Genomic DNA, 26,969 nt, shown 5'->3' on the forward strand with positions numbered 1-26,969 from the left:
GGGAAAGGAATATTTAAATATTACAAGTGTTTTTTGTACTGATAACCAATAGCTGTGGAGAAAGCTGGTGCTACAATTTTAAAGGAAACTGACCAACTTCAACAATTTGCAGATAATGCTGCTGGTTCAGAAAGTGAACGGGACAGTTGTAATATGATAATTAATCAATTACTGTATGTAGAACAGGAAAACACTGTAGAGAGGAATAATTACAGGAGGTCAGTTATATCATAGTGTGTCTTGCAGGGGATGGGTTTGGGTTGGGATTGGGGTTAGGGTTGGGGTGGGGTTAGGGTTTGGGTTGGGATTGGGGATAGGGTTGGGGTGGGGTTAGCGTTTGGGTGGGGGTGGGGGTGGGGTTTGGGTGGGGTTGGGGTGGGATTAGGGTTGGGGTTGGGGTGGGGGTTGGGGTGGGGGTTGTGTTGGGTTGGGGTTGTGGTGGGGTTGGAGGTTATTAACTGTGGATGATGAGATGGGAGGAGAAATATCTAAGTCATGATGATAGTGCAGAAGGAGGGACCCTGAATCAGTTTAAAAGGCAGGGGATTGGAGGTTGTGATGTAAGTATGATGAGGAAGTGGGCTGATCACTGGTAATTATATATGTAGTAATTGTCTGTTGAAACAGTCACGTGGGAGGGGCTCATTCTAGGCTGTCAGTAAGGGGGCATATGGGTGGAGTAAGTATTGATATCTGGGTGTGACTGTATACTCCTATGTCCTCAAGTGTTATGTATAGGGGGTGTGAATCTGTGTGTACCAGTATTTCAGAGTGAGAAAATTGGGTGGGGGGTCCTAGTGTACAGTTACAAGTGATATCATCAGTCCTGCTTCACTGTGTACATGTAGAAGTGGGGGAAAGATAGTTAGCTTTCATTACAATCAATACTCACTCATTTCAATCTCAATGTTGATTAAATCTTAAACTTGTGCAGACAATTTACACCGTACTTCTAATTCAGCACTGTGTAAAATGTCTTAAAAGATAAAAATGGTTACTGTTGTTCTTATGAAATTTCTTGTGGGATTTAGATTTGTTGTACAGGTGGTGAGAAATTGAATTTGATGAAAATATAAGGATAGTTTGCGAACAATGGTGAATTGATTAAACATGGAGTGATTTAGACTGAAAACCAGGAAACTTTCTTTTGTCTTACAGAGTAGGTTTAGATTTGAACAAGTCGTGATCCTGATACATGTCATGGCATTTGATACATTTGATGAAGCATTCAGTCTGTTGTTAGTACAAAACAGTACCATAAAACAGACTAACGAAGAAATTTATACTGTGTATATGTTGAACTGAAGCATTCAGTCTGTTGTTAGTACAAAACAGTACCATAAAACAGACTAACGAAGAAATTTATACTGTGTATATGTTGAACTGAAGCATTCAGACTGTTGTTAGTATAAAACAGTACCATAAAACAGACTAACAAAGAAATTTATACTGTGTATATGTTGAACTGAAGCATTCAGACTGTTGTTAGCATAAAAACAGTACAATACAACAGACTTTCGAAGAATTTATATTGTAAATACGTTATACAGTTGTACAGTATATTCAGCCTGTTGCTCTAGAATAAAAGATTCATAAACATTTCAAGTATTTTTGCCTGCAGGGAAAAAGATTGTAACGGCATACATAACTGACAATGCTCAGACTACTTAAGATAGGTATCACCAACACATGCTCACAACAGGTTTTCACAAAATTGTACTCTACTTTCACAGTAAACATAATAATGTAGGGATAATTTTTGTGGTAAGGTACACTTCATTTTCAAAAGCATAAGAGTGTTTTTATCTCCTGATTGATAGGTTATAAACAATATCAAAGTACAACAGTAGATACATTAACATCTGTTAAAACTCCTTAATCAAACTGTTGTAGAACTGCCTCACAAACATAGTGGTCAAACTGTTGTAGAATTGTCACACTCCATAGTGGTCAAACTGTTGTAGAATTGTCACACTCCATATTGGTCAAACTGTTGTAGAATTGTCACACTCCAACAAACATGCTCACTCCCAACACTGTTTTCACAAAATTGTGGTCAAACTTTCATTGTACACATCCATATTGTCAAACTGTTGGATAATTCTCCCATGGTGGTCAAACTGTTGTAGAACTGTTTCACTCCCATAGTGATCAAACTGTTGTAGAATTGTCACACTCCATAGTGGTCAAACTGTTGTAGAACTCTCTCACTCCCATAGTGGTCAAACTGTTGTAGAACTGTTATAAACAAACTATCAAAGTCAATTCCATACAGATTGTTGTAGAATACATTAACAACTGTTGTAAAACTCCTTAATCAAACTGTTGTAGAACTGTCTCACTCCCATAGTGGTCAAACTGTTGTAGAATTGTCTCACTCCCATAGTGGTCAGATTGTTGTAGAATTGCCTCACTCCCATGGTGGTCAAACTGTTGTAGAACTGTTTCACTCCCATAGTGGTCAAACTGTTGTAGAACTGTCTCACTCCCATAGTGGTCAAACTGTTGTAGAACTCTCTCACTCCCATAGTGGTCAAACTGTTGTAGAACTCTCTCACTCCCATATTGGTCAGATTGTTGTAGAATTGCCTCACTCCCATGGTGGTCAAACTGTTGTAGAACTGTCTTACTCCCATAGTGGTCAAACTGTTGCAGAATTGTCTCAATTCCATAGTGGTCAAACTGTTGAAGAATTGTCACACTCCATAGTGGTCAAACTGTTGTAGAACTGTCTCACTCCCATAGTGGTCAAACTGTTGTAGAATTGTCTCACTCCCATAGTGGTCAAACTGTTGTAGAACTGTCTCACTCCCATAGTGGTCAAACTGTTGTAGAACTGTCTCACTCCCATAGTGGTCAAACTGTTGTAGAACTCTCTCACTCCCATAGTGGTCAAACTGTTGTAGAATTGTCTCACTCCCATAGTGGTCAAACTGTTCTAGAATTGTCTCACTCCCATAGAAGTCAAACTGTTGTAGAATTGTCTCACTCCCATAGTAGTCAAACTGTTGTAGAACTGTCTCACTCCCATAGTGGTCAAACTGTTGTAGAACTGTCTCACTCCCATAGTGGTCAAACTGTTGTAGAAGTGTCTCACTTCCATAGTGGTCAAACTGTTGTAGATACAGATATGGAAATGTAATTTAAAGTATGTATAGAATTGTAAAAAACACTTCTTTACAACGCCTAAAACACTTAGATGTTCCATATTCCTTTTTTTTCGCTGCCTAAGGCATGTCACGTCAACACATCTAGTCTAGTTTCTGATGAAAATTAATGATAAGTGTTTGGAAGTTGAATCAGTTGTTTTTATGGAGAATTGTCACTGGTGTAAGATTTATTTTGTAAAACAGAATGACATATTGAATATTCTGCCACAGTGTATAAATGTACTAGTAATTACATTTTTGCCAGTGATTTTGAGAATTAATATTAATATAGTTATTGATGACAAGCATACTGCTACAATATTAATTTCATTTATTTTAAATTTTTGAATGTTTGAATTTTTAGCAATGTTATCTATTGAATGTCTTGTGCAATTGTTTCTTGTATTTACAAAGCTATTGATTTGGTATCAGTTGACACAATATCAGACTATTTTCTCACACTTGTGAAAGAAACCTTATACAAAATCTCTATTAAAGATTGTTAAAACTATGTTAATTTCTAGTCATGGAATTTGCCTTAGTCATTGATAATTCTGTTGTTATGGTAGAACGATATGGTGACACATAAACAAATTCTATACCAATAAATACATTTACATGATAGGATATTAAAAGTAAGTCTCTGTAGTGGAAACATTTTAGGAATTTCAACTGGAATTTAAATTGTTTTTAAGTAACCATAATTTGTCACTCACTTTTTCTCACTCTGCAAATTTAGATTTTGATCTGTTATCGTGACACACACTTGTGTGTTATAGCTTTCATATCTAAACAAGTTAAACAGCCAGTTATCAAAGTAGATAACCTCACTATTTTCAAGGGGAAGGAGGGGATAGGGGTGGAGGATGGGGCATAGTGTTTCATATCTTTGTGTACTTTCATTACATTCTACTTTTTTGCTTGGGAACTGGAGTGTTACAGTCTTACAGACCATTTCTAGTTTTTTGAAATTACATTTACATGTTCCAGTATATGTGCTTAGACGGTTATAGGTTTAATCCTGTAAATTCATACTTCGATGGTGAGGTCAAATATTTTTTCCTAAAAATGTTAGACATGAAACATTTGTGTCCATGTGTTATTATAAAGACAGGCTTTTAACGAGTAGGGTTAAGTTATTTCTCAAGGTGAAATGATTGACCATTGAGTACTTTTATTATAGTACCACTGACATTCAGACGAGTGTGGAATGCTAAACAAAGCAGGTAGAAATACATACAGGACACCTGGACTTACCTGTGTAATGACTAAAGTGCCTTACTCTGGTGATAAAGTACCTGTTAATTGGTAGCTACCTCTTTTGTCTTGTGTGTCATCATACACCCTCACAAAACACCTTTACAGTAAATGTCCACAATATTTGATGTCTTCAGGTGTTCAGCAAAGATTAAAAAAAAATACTGTCATGGAATATTAATGTCAAGAAATATTCAAAATTTAAGTACAAAAATATCAAGGCCTATCCATATCTTGTCCCGAATCATATACTGATGTTTTTATCTACAAAACTATAAGCATACAGTATCAGGGTGAGAGGTAAATGCTTTATCAAGGGAAATAACTCAAAGCGAGAAAATATAGGGTTTATTTCATCCTTTTTTATATAGCAGAGTTTATATTAGGCTTGTGATAAATGCTGGTAATACTCTCTATATCTTAAAACATGTCAAATTAACATGCTTTTTTGGTATGTTTACATTTGATATGAAATATTCATGGCTTAAACCATTTCAGGTCTGCTGACATATTGTTTAATAACACAACTTATATTTGCCTGATTTTGTGAAAAAAAGCTGTGTTTTCTGCTTTGTAGAAAATTCTTGTCATTTGTAACTGTATGATGTATTTTTGGAAGATCATAGGGCAGGATTCCATTCACCACTTTAAACTGTCAATTTGTCAGGGGTTACAAAGGAGTAAGTGCCATCATGTATTACACACACCTGTGTTATGAGGTCAGCGCATAGACTCTTTCAACAACAGTTCCTATAGCTGCATGTAATACTCAACATCTTATAATTTTTTTTGTGAAAATTTATATCATTTATCTATCTCAGCTTTTTTACCAATTACATGAAAAAAACCAATCTTGGAAGTTTTCAATCAAAGCCTTTTCTGTGTTTTTTTAAGTCATCATTGATATTTTTTATCCTACTTTTTTATGAAAGTCAGATTTCAGAAAAAGAAAATTGAAAAAAAAACAGGTATGTGTCAATAAAGATATGACCAATTACAGGAATAGTTCACACATGTGTGGAGTATATTTCCACGCCACTACAGATGTCCAACGTTTTCAAGACACAGGATAACATGGAACTTTAAAGAAATATTGAACACATTGAGAAAACCCAAACAAAAATATTTTCAATGGGGAAAAATTGTCTAGTATGGATTGATAATAAGACATAACTTTTAGAATTTTTTTATTGCAAACTGTGATTTTAATTTGGTAGTTAAGTATGTCTTGTGATTTGGTAGAGAAACATGTCCATGTTTTTGGGCATGCTGGCGATTTTGAAGCAAATCATGTTTTTATTTTGTTAGTAAGACATGTTTTTTGATTTTGTAGCAGACATTGTTATTATTTTGGTAGTAATAACCATGTTATTGACTTAATAGTAATACCCTGATTAGGATAATAGTTAGTTATCAGGGATAAGCTAAGACTTTAGCAACTGTACCTGATACTGAGTGACTTCAGGGAAACCTGGAGCCGTAGGTGTATGTAGATTATAGGTGTTAGGGAGCTTTAGTGCACCTGTATAGGACTTAATCAGCGGGTATTATTGTTGTAGTGTATAGACATAGATCATAGGCAATGTGTACTGCTTACCTTGATTATGTTATTGCTTGGCTGCCTATTACATCATGTCAGTCCAAACTATTTGTTAACTTGACAGTAAAAAATGAAAAGTTATGAACAATCATTAATAAGTATTTCTCTGTAATTTTTGTTGAAGTCATTTACCTAAACAAAAATTTCAGAACATGTCATGTAAGTTTTAGTTTTCATTTTAAAAAACAATTATCAAAACTTTCACATTATTCTTATTGTGAAGCTGACAAACCATGGCACACTGTTCACAACAGGGGCAGTACTTTATCCTTGTAATTGGTGACCCAATTAATTGATATACCATTATCTTTTGTGAAATGTAGTATTTATACAAACTATTACACAACCACATTCAGGAGATGAATGAATTAATTTACATGTACTTGACTTTGTACCAGGTATTCTTATGTTTTTTATCCAAAAGACATTCCAGAAATATTTGGTAAACAGAGACAGATATTTTTTGTGATATAAAATGATAATGAAGACCGTTCCTTATACATTAAAGAGATGGAAACATTGAGATAATTGGCATATTTTGTCACAGAAGTGACTATCAAAGATATCATTTTTAAGCTTAAAAGAAGGAAAAAAGAACAAAAATCTTCATTGAAAGCTTCCTTGGTTTAAAACCACAAGCTATAAACTGACTAAAAACAAAAAGAATTTGTTCTAATTTGATGTCGGGATTCAACAGAAACAAAAAATAAGTCCTTTGTGAACCCGACTGATAATACTCACTGATGGCTTACTCACTGTTGGTACTCATTAATTATACCTACTTATGAGGTTCACACTGTTTGTACTTACTAATGGGGTTTCCACTGTTTGTACTTACTAATGGGGTTCCCACTGATGGTACCTACTAATGGGGTTCCCACTGTTTGTACTTACTGATGGGGTTCCTACTGTTTGTACTTACTGATGGGGTTCCCACTGTTTGTACTTACTGATGGGGTTCCCACTGTTTGTACTTACTAATGGGGTTCCCACTGATGGTACCTACTAATGGGGTTCCCACTGTTTGTACTTACTGATGGGGTTCCTACTGTTTGTACTTACTGATGGGGTTCCCACTGTTTGTACTTACTGATGGGGTTCCCACTGTTTGTACTTACTGATGGGGTTCCCACTGTTTGTACCTACTAATGGGGTTCCTACTGTTTGTACTTACTGATGGGGTTCCCACTGTTTGTACCTACTAATGGGGTTCCCACTGTTTGTACTTACTGATGGGGTTCCCACTGTTTGTACCTACTAATGGGGTTCCTACTGTTTGTACTTACTGATGGGGTTCCCACTGTTTGTACTTACTGATGGGGTTCCCACTGTTTGTACTTACTGATGGGGTTCCCACTGTTTGTACTTACTGATGGGGTTCCCACTGTTTGTACTTACTAATGGGGTTCCCACTGTGTGTACTAATTAATGGGGTTCCCACTGTTTGTACTTACAAATGGGGTTCCCACTGTGTGTACTAATTAATGGGGTTCCCACTGTTTGTACCTACTGATGGTTTACCCACTTTTGGTACCTACTAATGGCATACCCACTGTTGGTATCTACTAATTTAGTACCTACTAATGGTACTTACAAATGATGTACTCACTGTTTGTACCCACTCATGGAGGGAGAGGGGAGGGGGGAGGGGGGTGGTTGGAAGTATGGATGAGTGGTTGTGTGGAAGGTGTTGTAATTGAAAGTTACAGCTACTGCAATACATGTTGATAGTACCACTGGATCTGTATCATTTCAAAAGAAAATGGTTTGTTATTTAGCACATGGATAATTCAAGGTTTTAAGAGTAAAAATGTTGATTAATATCAACGTTATTCAATTGAGTTATTGTAAAATAAGAAAACCACAACCAAACTTGAAATCTCAAATTTAAAACAGAATGAAAGCAGGTTTATCAAGATCTGGGCTTTCTGACATATCTGTTTTTGTTTGTATTCTGACCTCATTTTAATAAACATGCTTGTGTACAGAATGGATGTCCTGTGTTACGATATGACATCTGCTGGCTTTCTGACAAGTTGACGTGTTACTTGTACAATTTAACAGAGACAAATTGTTTTGTCTTTTCTTTCTATATACTAAGTTTTTCTTTATGAAATATGCACTCAATATCCTTACAACGAAAAAAATATTCACAGATATTTGGAATATATAGGCTGGTTTGTGCACATAGGAATTTGTACTAATATGTGTGAAAAAATGGTCATTCTCAGATTTTAGAGTTTTACAATTACAGTTAGTGTTTTGAATATGTATAAACTATAAGTGTATTTTGTTAATGATCATATCCATCATTTATTTGTAACAAAAACATGTTTTTTCTTCAGAAAAGAATGTTGATAAGGTAATGAAATGAACTATGGATAGTACTGTGTATTTGAGATACAAGTAGGTGTAGTAGTTATCATTGTTTCTAAAATGTGTTTGTGTATATCTCATTTATACAAAGGCAGGTGTTTTTCTTCTCGTTTACTTCGGTCTAGGTGTAAAGCAACTTTTTATTTATCCCAGAGATGCCATTTTTCTGTGGAGAATTCTGGAATGTTTTGTCGTTGTAATGACTACAAGCCAAAGTATGGTCAGACTTACAATGATTATAGACCTCTCTTACTACTGTGATAGGCATGTTAAGAATAAGATTTTTACTAATGAAAAGGTGTATTTCAACTTAACATAAAACTAAATCAAATGATATGCATGTGAAAAGCAGACCTGTAATATCAACAGTATTTTAATTGAGACTTAAATTCAATGAAGCTTGGGCAGAAAGAGAAATTTAAGATAGGACACCAGAAAAAGTACAAGAATAAAACCAGGAGTTTTTTGAAAGGAAAAATGTCTTCTACTACTTTGAGAACACTGGCATGTAAGCCATGATCCATTCAATTAAGTAAGATCACATCTTGAAATAGAACAAATAAAAAAAGGTCGTGACACAGGTCACACCCTCCAATAGGAAGTTTCGCTTTAAATGACTTAGCCGAATTATATATATTCAAATCTCTACTTTTCACTTGAATTTTGTCGATGTCTTGTCTTTTGTTGTATCTTAATCTCCGCGAGAGGGAAATAAAGAATGATGATGGTGAATTGCAAAATGACCAGGATACTAACAAGTAATGATCAAAGATATGGATTTCCTAAAAGATACAATAACATTGAAATTTTTTTAAATCGGACTAATTCGGAATTTTTATTTATTGTTGTCAAGTCTCAACTTATATTAGTTTCATATAATCATATTTTTATAGACGAGTATGTCAGGGACACATATGAATTTTTATAGTAGCCCTCCCTGTACCCCCTACCTCTGTATGGAAACAACTTATATTCTGACCTTAATTTGTTAAAAATTGTCTCCAAGTAAAATAAAAATTGTAGGGTGGTTTTCAGAGATTAGAAGTCTTAGCACTTTAATAGATTCTCACAACATTAGGAGTGATGAGTGGAATTTATACATTTCATTGGATTAACTGTGTAGTTCGTGTCAAATATTAAACAAATAACTCTAAGTCTCATGCAATTTCCAGTGTAGATTTTGTACAATTTATGTGAAAAGAAAATTGTAGCAGTTTGCCACATTTCCACAGATGAGTTACATTAGAAGACAATACCTCCCTTTATAATATCATTCCTCTCTCTGGAACATCTCCAACTTTTCTCACTTGCCGGAATTGAAGTGTGATCCAGGTTTTTTGTATAAGATAAACTTTGGGTTGGAATATTTCCTAATCACATTAAATGTTAGTAATGATGCCTCTCATTGGTTTCTTTACTTCTATTCATGTCTCTTCTACTTAGGCCACCTGGACTTTGTCATAACGCAACCAAACTCCCTAAGTTGTGTAATGAATTTTGAGAGCTATTTGAATGACGTGCATTAGCAGTAGATGTATGAATTATTCTGTAGGTGTTGTGTTGTCAAAGTGCCATCAAACTTTCAGTCAAATAGCATTTGTTCGCATTTTGTTTAACAGAAAGCTGGATTTTCAACTTTAATACCTCACTAGATTCAGGCTTTTTTTAAAAACCTAATTTACAGTTTAAAATTAAAAATTTTAATAAATTTTACAAGCACCATAAAAAATCTTGCTCCCGATATATTTCTATAGTGAAAGTTGTTGTAAGATTTGTTTTCTGATGTGGACTTATTAGTGGTATAGTTTAATACATGTTGTGTATGTTGATAGGGTCATTGTTGACTATTGATCAGGCTGTTTAACCTGCAGTATATATACTAATTATCCCTCAGGGAAATACATGTACATTAAATGCTATTAATCCTGGCAGTGGACGGAATCTTTGATCGAGAATTCAGTTTAGGAGCTGTAGAAATCCACAAGAGGGTACATTTACACATTAATATTGCTGAAATTATCCCTATATATTAAAAGATTGTGTCTCATTAAGGTATCACAGTATACTTAAGTACTGACAAGTTATTTTACTGTTAAATTGCTATACATTTTTACATGTGTTTGTAAAATCGTCAGCTTTCCTGGGGGATTGATTTTTGCTGGTTTGGGGATACTCTTAATCCTTAACTTATGTCAAGGAACTGTCATGATTTGTATAAGTACATCTATAGAGCTATATTTAATTCACTGATCAAATGTTCATGACAAAGTAATTTTTTTGTAAAACTACAAGAAAATGAACTCCATGAAAATGTATGGTTTAAGAATTGTTTAATTGCACTGCGAGGTGTATTATATGAGAGCAGTTGGCTTAAATGAGAGCAGTTGGCATATTGTCTAAGATTTTTTTATTTATTTATATTCAAGAGATGTATGAATCTAAATCCTTTGACAGAACTGTTTTTTGAGAAATAAATACATATGTCATGGACCTATATATAACTACAAATGAGAACACAAATCTTTACCAATCTGTTTTACTTGCAGACAAATCATGGTGTGTCAAGCTCCGCAAAGGATTCCAAAGAAAACATTTCCCGCGACAGCCATGGTGATAAAGACAATAGGAAAGCCACGAGTAAAGTGCGTGACAAAGAAAACAAAGAGTTGTCTCCCCCAATGTCCACTGCTGCCCCCACAATCACAACCCTGTCTGACAAGGATGGTAAAGGCAAGAGGAAGGAGAAGACACGACAGCTTAATGTGAACATCCCTAAGTTCTACTTTCCTCTGGGACAGCCTGGTGTCGGGGATGGGGACAGGGACAAAATCACACAGGCAGTCAGTCAGGAGTTCTCTAATCTGGAGGGAGGAAAGGCCTTTAAGCAACATATGGCAGCTATCATTAAGGTATATTCATTCAAAAACCAAAATAAATTGATGAATAAATACAGATAGCTGTAAATACTTAGCTTACCTGTCATTGACAAAGATACATATATAGTTGTAAAAAACTGACATTTTACTGTCATGCTTGGAGTATATCCATGACAACAGAAGTTTTTACACAACAAACATGCCATACTGTAACTGTTTGGTATCTCATTTTCTTTTTTGACTGTTTTTCAATAGGTCACTTGTGTGGCCACACAGATTTCTCTGGATACTTCTGATTTCCTTTTTTTGGCCAGTAAGCATAAGAATATGAAATAATATAGCTTGTTTAATACAGGTTACTAAACTGTAAGGTTGACCTTAAATATTGGGTATAGTGTAGATCAGCACCAATTAGAACTGTAGGCATGACCTTAAATATTGGGTATAATGTGGATCAGCACCAACTAGAACTGTAGGCATGACGTTAAATATTGGGTATAATGTGGATCAGAACCAACTAGAACTGTAGGCATGACCTTAAATATTGGGTATAATGTGGATCAGCACCAACTAGAACTGTAAACTTGACCTTAAATATTGGGTATAATGTGGATCAGCACCAAATAGAACTGTAAACTTGACCTTAAATATTGGGTATAATGTGGATCAGCACCAACTAGCACTGTAGGCATGACCTTAAATATTGGGTATAATGTGGATCAGCACCAACTAGAACTGTAGGCATGACCTTAAATATTGGGTATAATGTGGATCAGCACCAACTAGAACTGTAGGCATGACCTTAAATATTGGGTATAGTGTAGATCAGCACCAATTAGAACTGTAGGCATGACCTTAAATATTGGGTATAATGTGGATCAGCACCAACTAGAACTGTGATGTTGACCTTAAATATTGGGTATAGTGTGGATCAGCACCAACTAGAACTGTAGGCATGACCTTAAATATTGGGTATAGTGTAGATCAGCACCAACTAGAACTGTAGGCATGACCTTAAATATTGGGTATAATGTGGATCAGCACCAACTAGCACTGTAGGCATGACGTTAAATATTGGGTATAATGTGGATCAGCACCAACTAGAACTGTAGGCATGACCTTAAATATTGGGTATAATGTAGATCAGCACCAATTAGAACTGTAGGCATGACCTTAAATATTGGGTATAATGTGGATCAGCACCAACTAGAACTGTGATGTTGACCTTAAATATTGGGTATAATGTGGATCAGCACCAACTAGAACTGTGATGTTGACCTTAAATATTGGGTATAATGTGGATCAGCACCAACTAGAACTGTAGGCATGACCTTAAATATTGGGTATAGTGTGGATCAGCACCAATTAGAACTGTAAACTTGACCTTAAATATTGGGTATAATGTGGATCAGCACCAACTAGAACTGTAGGCATGACCTTAAATATTGGGTTTAATGTGGATCAGCACCAATTAGAACTGTGATGTTGACCTTAAATATTGGGTATAATGTGGATCAGAACCAACTAGAACTGTAGGCATGACCTTAAATATTGGGTTTAATGTGGATCAGCACCAATTAGAACTGTAGGCATGACCTTAAATATTGGGTATAGTGTGGATCAGCACCAATTAGAACTGTAAACTTCACCTTTAATATTGGATATAATGTGGATCAGCACCAACTTGAACTGAAAAAATGTATTGATCAATTCCAAAGCATTTCTGTTTTTTTTTTCTGTATCCAAAAGAGGAAAAACATCGTCAAATAAAATGATATCATGACTGATTTTTTTATCTGAAAAACATGCATAAATCATTATGAAATGTGTCGTTATTGTTTCTGTCTCTGAGACTAGAACAGTTAAACATTGACATGTGACAGGTGAGTGGAGATTGTTGAAAGGAACAAAGGATCAGGTTTATGTAAGTTAGAGTGTTAGAGCAGCATCTTACATTAACACAGGAAATCTCTAGGAACTTCCACCATAGATCGTATTTCAGGGTATCCTTCAGAAGGAGTACAAGTAGAATATATGTTGGTTATATACCAGGAATTTTTCTGAAATAGAGTTTTGATGAAAATAAACAGTGTTATCTAGTATAAATATTTGAATGGATGGTTGTGAGGGGGAGGGCGGTGATCTATTGGAACAGACTAAACTATCTGACATTCCATGCTATGTCCCCCCTCCCTCCCCCCCTGGAGAATGATGTAACATTTGTTTGTAGGTCTCCTGTAGATCTGGGTGGTCATGGTGGCTTATCTCCCTTGTCAATCCTTAGCTAATAATATATGACCTTGACTTATAACATTAAGGAGAAAGCTAAGCTAGAATAGGCACTCATCTAACAAATTAACCTAAATATGTACTTTGTCTATAACTATTTAAACAAGCAGGTTAATAGATGTAGTTATATCAGTATATAAAACAAAAGAAAAATGAAATAAAAAATCTAGAGATGAAAGCTTGGCTGTGATCTTGGCTAAATGCCCTGTAGTTCTGACCTCTGCCAGAGTTAGTAACAATCTGGTCTCTATAATAGCTGTAGGTAAAGAGAAAGCCTACAACGGAATAGTGATAAGTAGACAGCATCTGTGTATACATATCTTTTCATATTGTTATTAAAGAAAAATAATGCTGCAATCACCACCATGTATAAAACACTGAAGCACCTTTTACTTCCAGTCAAAGCAACAGCTAATGGTGCAGAGAGGTATTGATATCTTCATGTATTTCACCTCTGACAATGTTTTTTTTTTCTTTTGGAAATCATTCAAAGAAAACAGTAATTAAATGTTTTGTACCGAGACCAGACTTTATTTACCCTGAGTAATGAGTACGTGAACTTATTGGTTTCGTTGAACTCTGGGAGCAAAGATTAAGTGGTCTGATTTTGAGAAAACCATTCTATATGTAAGTATGAAACAGTTCACTCTGTATAAACCTTCATCAAAGTTATACTAAAACATCAAAAACACTGAAGATTGGGAACAATGTGGGTTATTTTGTCACATATTTTCTACACCACTTACTGTAAAACTTCCCAAAACATATTATATGATGTACTTTTTTATTAGAAAATTATATTTTTATCCTTTATATATTTGATAAAATCATTTCTGTCCTGATCAATGTTGACTGAACTCCCTGTCATGTAAAGCTAGTAGGTTGGGATCAGTGTACTTCAGCATGTTGTAGAGCTGAGTACATGAAGATATATCAGGTGTATGGATGATATGATGGATGCTGTTGACACTGAGAGATTGCCAGCGATCTCCTACAGCAATAAATAGGTCAGTGCCAGTCATATAGACCCAGAGAAGTACTGTGTATGATGTATGATGACTGGGATTTCTCAAAGTACTTATAGTGTCATTCATAGGATATTACTCCATAAGTTTCCCAGAAAGTTACATTTGCCTTTACTCGACAGGCATATTTACCAATAGTAGAAGATGGTAGTTAGTTTGTTGGGTTAATGCCCAATGCCATTTTTAGGCAAGGCCTCCTTGTAGTAGCTGGTGGCTACCTCAATGAACAACTTATGGGAGGCTAATTTCATACTGATGCAGGACAATTAGGGTAAAGTGTCTTGCCCAAGAACACAGCCAGTTGGTAGTGGTGAAATTTAAAGAAGGGGAGATAGCAAGACTTTAATAACAATCTCTTCTTCATTTAATCTGTGCAGATCTGTATAACACTTTAAAATGATTCTATCCTCCTTCTCATCTGGGAGTTAGTCCTTTGTCAGTCACGGTTTAGTTTGAAAAAGTCCGGTGGATTTTATTCCATAACAGAGGAAGTCCTGTGTTAGTCATGGTTTATTTTGAAAAACACTCCTTTTCTTCCATAATGTCCAAGACATCTTAGGGAAATGACCAGAAAATCATTTCAGGGTTATGATTATGGAAATATATAACTAGTCATGGTAAACTGTTCAGTGATAGCAGGCTAGGTGTTATGTCCATACTGTTTAGGCTTGTTATGAGTGAGCTGTGCCTCTGGACAAATCATTTGGCTGACTGACAGATTTTCTTACTGTCTATTACTCCTGTCTGCTATCCCCCCTCCCCCCCCCCCCCCACCCCCTCCCTCTCCCCTTCCCCCATATGTCCCACTCATTCCCTCTTCCCTCAATCCAACTCAGAGTATCTGTTATATTTGGCCTTTCTATGACCTTAAAGTTGATGTTTCCGATAATTTCCATATTATATATGTACTCTAAACATTTTTTCACTGCAGGCAAAGAAAATATAAGATGTATCTATGTTTATCATTTCCTGTATTTACATTGAGCCCTACCTTAAATCTAGCTGGACGAGGGGGTTAGATGTATGATAACTATAGATTGGCCTCAGGCCTCCCTACAATAATTATAGTAATTCATCCATTCTGTCTGAGGTAACAAGTTCACACTGGGCCAAGTCCTATCGAGGATATAGTAATTGCTTCTATTGCTCCATGTAATGACGTTCAGATGGTGGCAACCCTGTTTAATATACTGTGGTCAGAAAATATATGTCCTCAACATGTTTGGTCCTTGAAAATAAACCTGTTAATCAAATTAACATGCGTTGCACTAAGACATGGTATAAATACATGTATATTTACAGAAGCATCATAACAGGATTTAACAGATTTTTCAAAGTCAGAGTGTCTATATAATTTTATTTCTTAATATTGTTGTTTTTATGGCATATTAACAGCCAGGGTCCTATAAGAACGTGACAGGTTTGGGTAGGTGAGAGGAAAGGCTGTCCTGAAGAAAAGCCACCGTCCTTTCCTATGTAGATTTATAATGAATCTATTAACATTTGACATAACCTAAATCACCTGAAGGTTTATAGAAATATTAAAAGTTTAAATAGACTGTATTGTATGGTGAATCCTAATACATGTTGTACAAAGCAATAAAGTCCAGAGAATGATGACACATTCGAAGACTCCAGTCACACAGATTTAGGATATAAATGGCCAACCATGAGACATCCAGCACATGTTAATATAGTTCTTAGAGTGATGCTCTAATGTAAGATGTGTGGTGTGTGGGATTTATCTGGATCATGGTCCACCTTAATAAGAATGATGCAGACATGAACATGTAGAGGAGGGTCAACATCAGACATGTGATACACAAGGAAAGACCTGGGGATGTTTGTAGTCCTCCGAATCTTCTATCTTTGTAACTGCAAACAACCTTGTGTAAATATATAATGATGTGTCTATACTTTATTCAACCTTCTTAGTGGCAAGTCATTAAAACCAATTACTTATGCTAGAGAGGATGTGTATTTCAGGTTTTTGTTATTAAATGTGAAGATAATGAGAATAAGCTTGGTGCCAAATGATGGTGAAATTAAGATTCACACATGCATGGTTCCATACACCACACTGGTTCTGATTTTAGCGTAACTCTGTTGTTTCATGGTTGTTAAAAAGACTTTCCACCCTAATTGAACACTTTCCTGATTTCTGCTTTGGTAATTAACTAGAAAACTGTAGAATCAGATATGATGAGGCGGCTGTAATGTCCTGGAACTTTTGCGTCTGGCTGTGGTTAAGAGGCTAGGTTTTATCATGGAAATGTTGTAAATCTGACATGATTCTGGTATAGATACCAGCAGCCCACTGTTTTAACTACTTCCATTACACCCAGGACTTAGATCTGCTACCTGTAGAAATGTTCATGGCTTCCCTTTAATTATCCACTGTGGGATTTTGTTATGGGCTGCTTTTCATCAGTTACAATAATTGGATTGTTTCAGTCCATGATTCAAATTTTCATGGATTTATGAGAAGCTTAAAGTAAAATGATGTGTTTTTCTTGGAAGTCAAGAAACAGATTATTAATTCTACTGTTAATTATATTTTCGAGATTTCTATTTTTTGTTAAGTGTGAATTTGTAGACAGTTAAGAGGTTGGAGGACATGGGGAGATAACTTTGAATTCGGATGATATGAGATAAATTGCACAACGTGCCCATAGGAAGACAACTGTAAATGAAAGTGATATTTGGAGACAATTATGAATGTGATATGGGGGAAGACAGCTGGACATTTATGTGGGGAGAAAACTGAATTTGAATGATGTGGGGAGACAACTGCTAATTAAGGTGTTATGCTGAGAGGTTTGTTAATTCAAACTGGGATGAAATTAGCAAGCACCTGTGAATTGGTGTTATATGAGGAGACAACTGTGAAATAGAATGACATTTAGGAATAAAAACTTTAAATGGAGTGATGTGTTTGAGATATTGTTCCTTTAAATTCTGGTGGAAAAGGCTGAAGTTCTGCTACTGATATATTGTTTCCTAGATCAAGTGATGGTTAAAATGTTGTTCTGCAGCTTACCCTTGGAGCATGTGCTTGTCTTTTTGTATTCCCCTTACTGCCTGTAGAATGGACCTGTCCAATTCTCTGAGGAGTTTGTACACCACATCATGGCTAGCCTATATACCCTGGATTATCTGATCCCGTAGATAAAGCTGATTGTACTGATATAAGGGGATATAGTTAGGGGGAGTAAGACAGCTACTGTTTATACCAACAACTGAAACACACTCTTTCTCAGATCTTCTAGTCAAGTTCATAATTTTATCATACCTACAAATGCTGTTTCTCTCTAGTCGTGGTTTCATGAATGTTTAGAACATTTTGATAGAAAATAGCCTTGATGAAGTTTTCATGACCAGAAGTATTTGATCTTGCCACCCACATAGTTTAAGACCTGTTGTGATTTATAGCAGGTTCTACTTATTTTTCATCCATGTATGTTGTTTAGCAAGTAAACAAAAGAAATCTTGAAGGTTAAATGTGCACATGGTACCCCTGTTTTAATTTACCAAATGTATGTAGGGTATAATTGCTAATTAGCTGTATAAATGAAGATACAGAGACAATCTACCCTTGCTGACATTTTAAATTATATTCTTAAATGCAAGGATGAAAAAAGGCCTGGATATGTTATTTTGTATAAAGGTTTGATTGTGTTGGTGGTATATGGCTATGGTCATATATATCTCACTGTTTCATATACTGGAAACATACATGCTTTGAAATATATGAATAAAGTTTTACACTTGGATATGATTGTGCTAATCATCACTTCTGGGTTTATATAGAGCAATTATTACTGATTTGTGGAAATGTGATAATGCACTAAAATTTCATTCTGCTTCATTGATATGTATGCATTATGTAAATGACGAAGAACTGGAAATAGATATATAGGTACTTGACCAGGGATGGTATCACTGATGTTGGAACTTGACCAGGGATGGTATCACAGATGTTGGAACTTTACCAGGGATGGTATTGTAGATGTTGGTATTTGACCAGAGATGGTATCACAGATGCTGGTATGGTATTGTAGATGTTGGTATTTGACCAGGGATAATATCACAGATGTTGGTATTTGACCAGGGATGGTATTGTAGATGTTGGTATTTGACAAGGGATGGTATCACAGATGTTGGTATGGTATTGTAGATGTTGGTATTTGACCAGGGATAATATCACAGATGTTGGTATTTGGCCAAGGATGGTATTGTAGATGTTGGTATTTGACCAGGGATGGTATCACAGATGCTGGTATTTGACCAGGGATGGTATCTTAGATGCTGGTATTTGACCAGGGATGGTATCACAGATGCTGGTATTTGACCAGGGATGGTATCACAGATGCTGGTATTTGACCAGGGATGGTATCTTAGATGTTGGTATTTGACCAGGGATGGTATCACAGATGCTGGTATTTGACCATTGATGGTATTGTAGATGCTGGTATTTGACCAGGGATGGTATCACAGATGCTGGTATTTGACCAGGGATGGTATCACAGATGCTGGTATTTGACCAGGGATGGTATCACAGATGCTGGTATTTGACCAGGGATGGTATCACAGATGCTGGTATTTGACCATTGATGGTATTGTAGATGCTGGTATTTGACCAGGGATGGTATTGTAAATGTTGGTATTTGACCAGGGATGGTATTGTAGATGTTGGTATTTGACCAGGGATGGTATTATAGATGTTGGTATTTGACCAGGGATGGTATTGTAAATGTTGGTATTTGACCAGGGATGGTATTGTAGATGCTGGTATTTGACCATTGATGGTATTGTAGATGCTGGTATTTGACCAGGGATGGTATCACAGATGCTGGTATTTGACCAGGGATTGTTATAAGAGATGGTGCTGTTTACTTTTACCTCTGTACATGATTGGGTTTTCCCTGTAGGATGCTTCGGTCTGTCGTTGGTACTTTGGAGATCTGAGAATCTGAGAAATCATTTTACAGTTTTTTTGCACAGTTGCCAAGAGTTTTGGACGTATTCCACTCCTACACACACTTACCAGCAGTAATGTCTGTAAACATGACCTTTTTCCTATAAAATGTAACTTACTCCCTCTTCCAGAAGTTGGCATTGCCATGGTCAAACAAAATGTAGATACACAGAAACTAGGTAATAAACAAGCTTCATAAAAACTTGATAGTTACTTTTGATGAATTGTACAATATAGTGTGAGGGTTGGGGTCTGTGCTCACATTAGAAGGAAGACTGTGGGTGGGGATCAGAGTCTGTGTACACATCAGAAGGAAGACAGTGGGTGGGGATCAGAGTCTGTGTACACATCAGAAGGAAGACTGTGGGTGGGGGATCACAGTCTGTGTACACATCAGAAGGAAGACTGTGGTTGGGAGATCACAGTCTGTGTACACATCAGAAGGAAGACTGTGGTTGGGGATCAGAGTCTGTGTACACATCAGAAGGACGACTGGGTGGGGATCAGAGTCTGTGTACACATCAGAAGGAAGACTGTGGGTGGGGATCAGAGTCTGTGTACACATCAGAAGGAAGACTGTGGGTGGGGATCAGAGTCTTTGTACACAACAGAAGGTGGACAGTTGATGGTGGATCAGATCAATAAACATTTTTCCTCTTTGGAACTGTTTGTTTAAAAAGTGAGTAACTATCAAGGAAAGTGAGAGCAATAATAAACTTTCCCTTCCTCATTCTTCTGCTGATACAGATGGAAATAATCCAGTTTTTAAACAAGATTAAAGTAAAAGTTTTTCTCTCTGGCTGTAATAATATTGATAACAGAAATGTTTAGAAGATAAATATCTTGTTGATTGGTTGTGGTTGATATTAGGGTTTGGTAAGTTCTGAGCTATAGAGATAAATTTATGTAATACTGTTGTTTGGTGAGGAACAGCACATGTTGCCGTTACTACCATCCATAAAGGTCTGGCCATTCACTTCTCCCTGAGGAAAAGGAGGAGGGACTTGGCTGAGGTTTAGCATAACCCAAATGTGTCTGTACACCTGTACCAAGTATATATATATATATATGTATCCCCAGGGACAGGATCATGCTGGAGACAAAATGTTAAAAAATGATAAAAAAGGAGAGATTATCCAAGTCTGTATTATAAAATGTATGCTCATTCTCCTATTCTATAATTGATGCACCTGGTAGATATGGACTTCTGCTTCAGTTAGGGTATGGGTTTCTTTGTTAAGTGTTTCATCTAATTCACCAGATGTTATAATTTTAGGTTTAAAGTATGGTCTGTATAATTGTATCTTCCTTAATGTTACAGATAATGAGAAAGCTTCAAAAAATATTTTTTCTATTTTTGTGATTAATTTTCAAAGTTTCTGTGATTCAAATAGAAGAAATTAAATTTTATTAAGAATTTTGTATAATTTCAGGCATGCAAACTCCCACTTTATTGGAAGAGCTTGTTATTTCATGCAGCAGGAGGTGAAAAGAATGGCTTCATTACACAACAGTCCTTCAATTCCATGTGGAAAAGGTACATTGTATATTTGTCTGTATGTACACTTGAAGTAAACTTATAATTGAGAAATATTTCTGCCAGTATTATATTCTTGATTGTGTAATATGTGTATTTTATACTTCACAGTCTTTATACAGTCAGCTGATGTTTTGTTGCTATTGTCAAAATGTATAACCAAGCATAACTCTATAAAACAAAGAAAAAACAGCTTTAGATATGGGTACCTGGATGAGCTTATTCCCAATGATGGTCTTGTTTTTGGAACAGCTGTAGATATGGGTGTCTGGGCTGGGCTTATTACCAAAGATGGTCTTGTTGTTGGAGCAGCTATAGATATGGATGTCTGGGATTGGCTTATTACCAAACTAGGTCTTATTGATGGAACAGCTGTAGATATGGGTGCCTGGCCTGGGCTTATTACCAAAGATGGTCTTGTTGTTGGAGCAGCTATAGATATGGATGTCTGGGATTGGCTTATTACCAAACTAGGTCTTATTGATGGAACAGCTGTAGATATGGGTGCCTGGCCTGGGCTTATTACCAATGGTGTTCTTGTTGTTGGAACAGCTGTATATATGGGTGCCTGGGCTGGGCTTTTACCAAGCAAGGTTTTATTGATGGAAAAACTATAATTATAGGTGCCTGGGCTCAGCTTATTACCTAATAAGGTCTTATTGATGGAACAGCTATAATTATGGGTGCCTGGGCTGGGCTTATTACCAAATAAGGTTTTATTGATGGAACAGCTATAATTATGGGTGCCTGGGCTGGGCTTTTACCAAGCAAGGTTTTATTGATAAAAAAACTATAATTATAGGTGCCTGGGATTGGCTTATTACCTAATAAGGTCTTATTGATGGAACAGCTATAATTATGGATGCCTGGGCTGGGCTTTTTACCAAATAAGTTTTTATTAATGGAACAGCTATAATTATGGGTGCCTGGGCTGGGCTTATTACCAAAAAAGGATTTATTGATGGAACAGCTATAAGTATGGGTGTCTGGGCTGGGCTTTTTACCAAACAAGGTCTTATTAATGGAACAGCTGAAGATATGGGTGCCTGGCCTGGGCTTATTAGCAAAGATGGCCTTGTTGTTGAAACAGCTATAGATATGGGTGTCTGGGATTGGCTTATTACCAAACAAGGTCTTATTGATGGAACAGCTGTAGATATGGGTGCCTGGCCTGGGCTTATTACCAATGGTGTTCTTGTTGTTGGAACAGCTGTAGATATGGGATCCTGGGCTGGGCTTTTACCAAGCAAGGTTTTATTGATGGAAAAACTATAATTATAGGTGCCTGGGATTGGCTTATTACCTAATAAGGTTTTATTGATGGAACAGCTATAAGTATGGGTGCCTGGGCTGGGCTTATTACCAAAAAAGGATTTATTGATGGAACAGCTATAAGTATGGATGTCTGGGCTGGGCTTTTACCAAGCAAGGTTTTATTGATGGAAAAACTATAATTATAGGTGCCTGGGATTGGTTTATTACCAAATAAGGTTTTATTGATGGAACAGCTATAATTATGGGTGCCTGGGCTGGGCTTATTACCAAAAAAGGATTTATTGATGGAACAACTATAATTATGGGTGCCTGGGCTGGGCTTATTACCAAAAAAGGATTTATTGATGGAACAACTATAATTATGGGTGCCTGGGCTGGGCTTATTACCAAAAAAGGATTTATTGATGGAACAACTATAATTATGGGTGCCTGGGCTGGGCTTATTACCAAAAAAGGATTTATTGATGGAACAACTATAATTATGGGTGCCTGGGCTGGGCTTATTACCAAAAAAGGATTTATTGATGGAACAGCTATAAGTATGGATGTCTGGGCTGGGCTTTTTACCAAACAAGGTCTTATTAATGGAACAGCTTTAGATATGGGTGCCTGGGATGAGTTTATAACCAAACAAGGTCTTATTGATGGAACAGCTGTAGATATGGGTGCCTGGCCTGGGCTTATTACCAATGATGTTCTTGTTGTTGGAACAGCTGTAGATATGGGTGCCTGGGCTGGGCTTTTACCAAGCAAGGTTTTATTGATGGAAAAACTATAATTATGGAACCTGGGCTCAGCTTATTACCTAATAAGGTCTTATTGATGGAACAGCTTTAGATATGGGTGCCTGGGATGAGTTTATAACCAAACAAGGTTTTTTTTGATGGATCAGCTATAGATATGGGTGCCTGGGATGAGTTTATTACCAAACAAGGTCTTATTAATGGAACAGCTTTAGATATGGGTGCCTGGGATGAGTTTATTACCAAACAAGGTTTTTTTGATGGAACAGTTATAGATATGGGTGCCTGGGATGAGTTTATTACCAAACAAGGTCTTATTGATGGAACAGCTGTAGGTATGGGTGCCTGGGTTGGACTTATTACCAAACAAGGTCTTATTAATGGAACAGCTATAAGTATGGGTGTCTGGGCTGGGCTTTTTACCAAACAAGGTCTTATTAATGGAACAGCTTTAGATATGGGTGCCTGGGATGAGTTTATTACCAAACAAGGGTTTTTTGATGGAACAGTTATAGATATGGGTGCCTGGGATGAGTTTATTACCAAACAAGGTCTTATTGATGGAACAGCTGTAGGTATGGGTGCCTGGGATGAGTTTATTACCAAACAAGGTCTTATTGATGGAACAGCTGTAGGTATGGGTGCCTGGGTTGGACTTATTACCTAGTCAGATCTTATTTTACGGAGGTTGAAATATCTGATGCTCTACTGACTGAGGTTGTGTGACTACAAGATGACAGATGATAAAATGCAAACTTGGACAGTGCATAAATAAAAAAAAATTGTCTTATGTATATATATCTGTATAGTGAAAATTTATTTTTAATTTTAGTGTAACTGTGCACTTTGGAATTTTTTTTTCAAATATTAGAATGAATATTTAATTAACCTTTGTAATGCTTTACTTTAACAGAGTATTCCAAACATGTCATGATCGACCGTCCCAGTTTCTTAAATTGTTAGCCAAACCTTCTACCAACTACCTCGAAGAGGATGATTTAATTCCATTAATTCAGGTAAGTTTACCTGAACTGAAACAGGACAACATTGGGTATGTTTGGAATCTGACAGGAGAAATCAACACATGTCACACCAAGGTTTCAACTCAATTGGATAAAACTGGAAAAAATGTGGAACTCATCATTATAATTATAGCCTGACCAGTTGTTTTCCTTTTGGTGAAGACTACGTTTTTATAAAGAAAGCTATTGGATATTCTGTATATACACACACTTAATCAGTATAAGATGAACTTTTTATCTTTATTCCAGGTTCCAAATTGTTTCAAAGCTTTTATTGTCTGACTTTTGCTGAAAAATGCCTCTGTAATCTTGACATTTCATATTCATCGTTGACATGACATCATATAGATGTAGACATTGCAATATCATATTATTTGACATTACGATGCATTATATGTATAATTGACATTTCATATGAACTGTTGGTGTGATGTCTTGGATCAACAATATGATACAAATAAGGCAAATCCCACACATCAGACTTGTATGAGAAATCTGTATTGTTAGGGAGCAGCCAATCCTTTCTGTTGACTGACCAGATGGATTCTCACCAATCTTACCTGTCGACTGACCAGATGGATTCTCACCAATCTTACCTGTTGACTGACCAGATGGATTCTCACCAATCTTACCTGTTGACTGACCAGATGGATTCTCACCAATCCTACCTGTTGACTGGCCAGGTGGATTCTCACCAATCCTACCTGTTGACTGACCAGCTGGTTTCTCACCAATCTTACCTGTTGACTGACCAGGTGGTATCTCACCAACCCTACCTGTTGACTGACCAGGTGGTATCTCACCAATCTTACCTGTCGACTGACCAGGTGGATTCTCACCAATGTTACCTGTCTACTGACTGGATGGTTTCTCATCAAATCTACCTGTTGACTGACAAGGTGGTTTCTAATCAAATCTTCCCTGTCGACTGACCAGATGGATTCTCACCAATCCCACCTGTTGACTGACCAGGTGGATTCTCACCAATTCTACCTGTCGACTGACCAGGTGGTATCTCACCAATCCTACCTGTTGACTGACCAGATGGATTTTCACCAACCCTACCTGTTGACTGACCAGGTGGTATCTCACCAATCTTACCTGTCGACTGACCAGGTGGATTCTCACCAATGTTACCTGTCTACTGACTGGATGGTTTCTCATCAAATCTACCTGTTGACTGACAAGGTGGTTTCTAATCAAATCTTCCCTGTCGACTGACCAGATGGATTCTCACCAATCCCACCTGTTGACTGACCAGGTGGATTCTCACCAATTCTACCTGTCGACTGACCAGGTGGTATCTCACCAATCCTACCTGTTGACTGACCAGATGGATTTTCACCAATCCTACCTGTTGACTGACCATGTGGTATCTCACCAATCTTACCTGTCGACTGACCAGGTGGTATCTCACCACTCCTACCTGTCGACTGACCAGGTGGTATCTCACCAACCCTACCTGTTGACTGACCAGGTGGTATCTCACCAATCCTACCTGTTGATTGACCAGATGGATTCTCACCAATCCTTCCTGTTGACTGACCAGGTGGTATCTCACCAATCCTACCTGTCGACTGACCAGGTGGTATCTCACCAATCCTACCTGTTGACTGACCAGATGGATTCTCACCAATCCTTCCTGTTGACTGACCAGGTGGTATCTCACCAATCCTACCTGTCGACTGACCAGGTGGTATCTCACCAATCCTACCTGTCGACTGACCAGGTGGTATCTCACCAATCTTACCTGTCGACTGACCAGGTGGTGTCTCATCAATCTTACCTGTTGACTGACCATTTGGTATCTCACCAATCCTACCTGTTGACTGATCAGGTGGTATCTCACCAATCCTACCTGTTGACTGACCAGGTTGTATCTCCCCAATCCTACCTGTTTACTGACCAGGTGGTATCTCATCAATCTTTACCTGTCGACTGACCAGGTGTATCTCATCAATCTTACCTGTTGACTGACCAGGTGGCTGTCCACTGACCAGGTGGTATCTCAACAAACTTACCTGTTGACTGACTAGGTGGTTTCTTTTTAAGTATACTTCAAGTTTGAGCACATCAGAATTAAAACCCCATCTCCTCAGTGATTCAGCAACATGTCCTGAAGTCCTGACCCTGTCATGTATACATTGTAATGAAACTGAAGTGGCAAAACAAAACAAAATTTGAAAGCAATCCTACCAGCTTGTGAAGAGTACAGCTTAACTACATGCTTCTTTGATATGCAGAGATTTATTGGGTTTTCATAAAGTTTATTTATTTTATCTATATTTAAAGTAAATCATGTCTTTCACCAAATACGTACAAAGTTATGATATATAATTCTTCACTGTCTCGGCTATTCTAAGTTTGACATCTTGTTGTAAAACAGGATGGTTCATGTTCCGTTTCATTAAACTTCAATTTACATTTGATGAAATTATTTGGCATGGTGCCTCTCTCTATCTGCCAAAATGTTGTGTCACATAATAAAATAATTATTTTGAACAATTCTCTTTTTATCTTGAATCAGACTTATAAGTGTAGTTTAATGAATGTTTTATACTGGACAGTAAAGTACAGCATTATTTCTCTGGAACGAATAATTGTTTAATGTTTTCAGTGAACCATACTGTCTCTGTTTAGTACCAGATAAAATACTGAAAGAACAATTTAGGTTCAATAAACCGTGACAATGGCTAGCCATGTGTCTGTTTCGGCTGTTACATTAGGCTCCTAGTCCTTAAATCAAAATTTGGACTAAATTACATTAGTTTTGCACTGGAGTATTCTTTCAATTCTGGTGTTTCTTTTACATTCATATGTGTATTTAAAATACTTTCAAAAA

At 36.7% G+C, this 26,969-nt stretch overlaps 1 protein-coding gene across 3 annotated transcripts in view; it reads left to right on the plus strand.

Annotated features, from left to right (window-relative positions):
- LOC132544333 (serine/threonine-protein phosphatase 2A regulatory subunit B'' subunit beta-like) overlaps positions 1-26,969 on the plus strand; it is a 61,238-nt gene that overhangs the window by 19,995 nt on the left and 14,274 nt on the right. For all 3 annotated transcript variants that reach the window (XM_060207917.1, XM_060207914.1, XM_060207915.1), the window contains 3 exons: positions 10,929-11,291; positions 20,984-21,087; positions 24,019-24,121. In XM_060207917.1, coding sequence (XP_060063900.1) covers positions 10,929-11,291; positions 20,984-21,087; positions 24,019-24,121 — 570 coding nt within the window. The remainder of the gene's footprint in view (positions 1-10,928; positions 11,292-20,983; positions 21,088-24,018; positions 24,122-26,969) is intronic.

This window comes from Ylistrum balloti, unplaced genomic scaffold, assembly GCF_031769215.1.
Source record: "Ylistrum balloti isolate Yb309-2 unplaced genomic scaffold, AGI_CSIRO_Ybal_v1 Utg369790, whole genome shotgun sequence".
NCBI classification, from domain to species: Eukaryota; Metazoa; Mollusca; class Bivalvia; order Pectinida; family Pectinidae; genus Ylistrum; species Ylistrum balloti.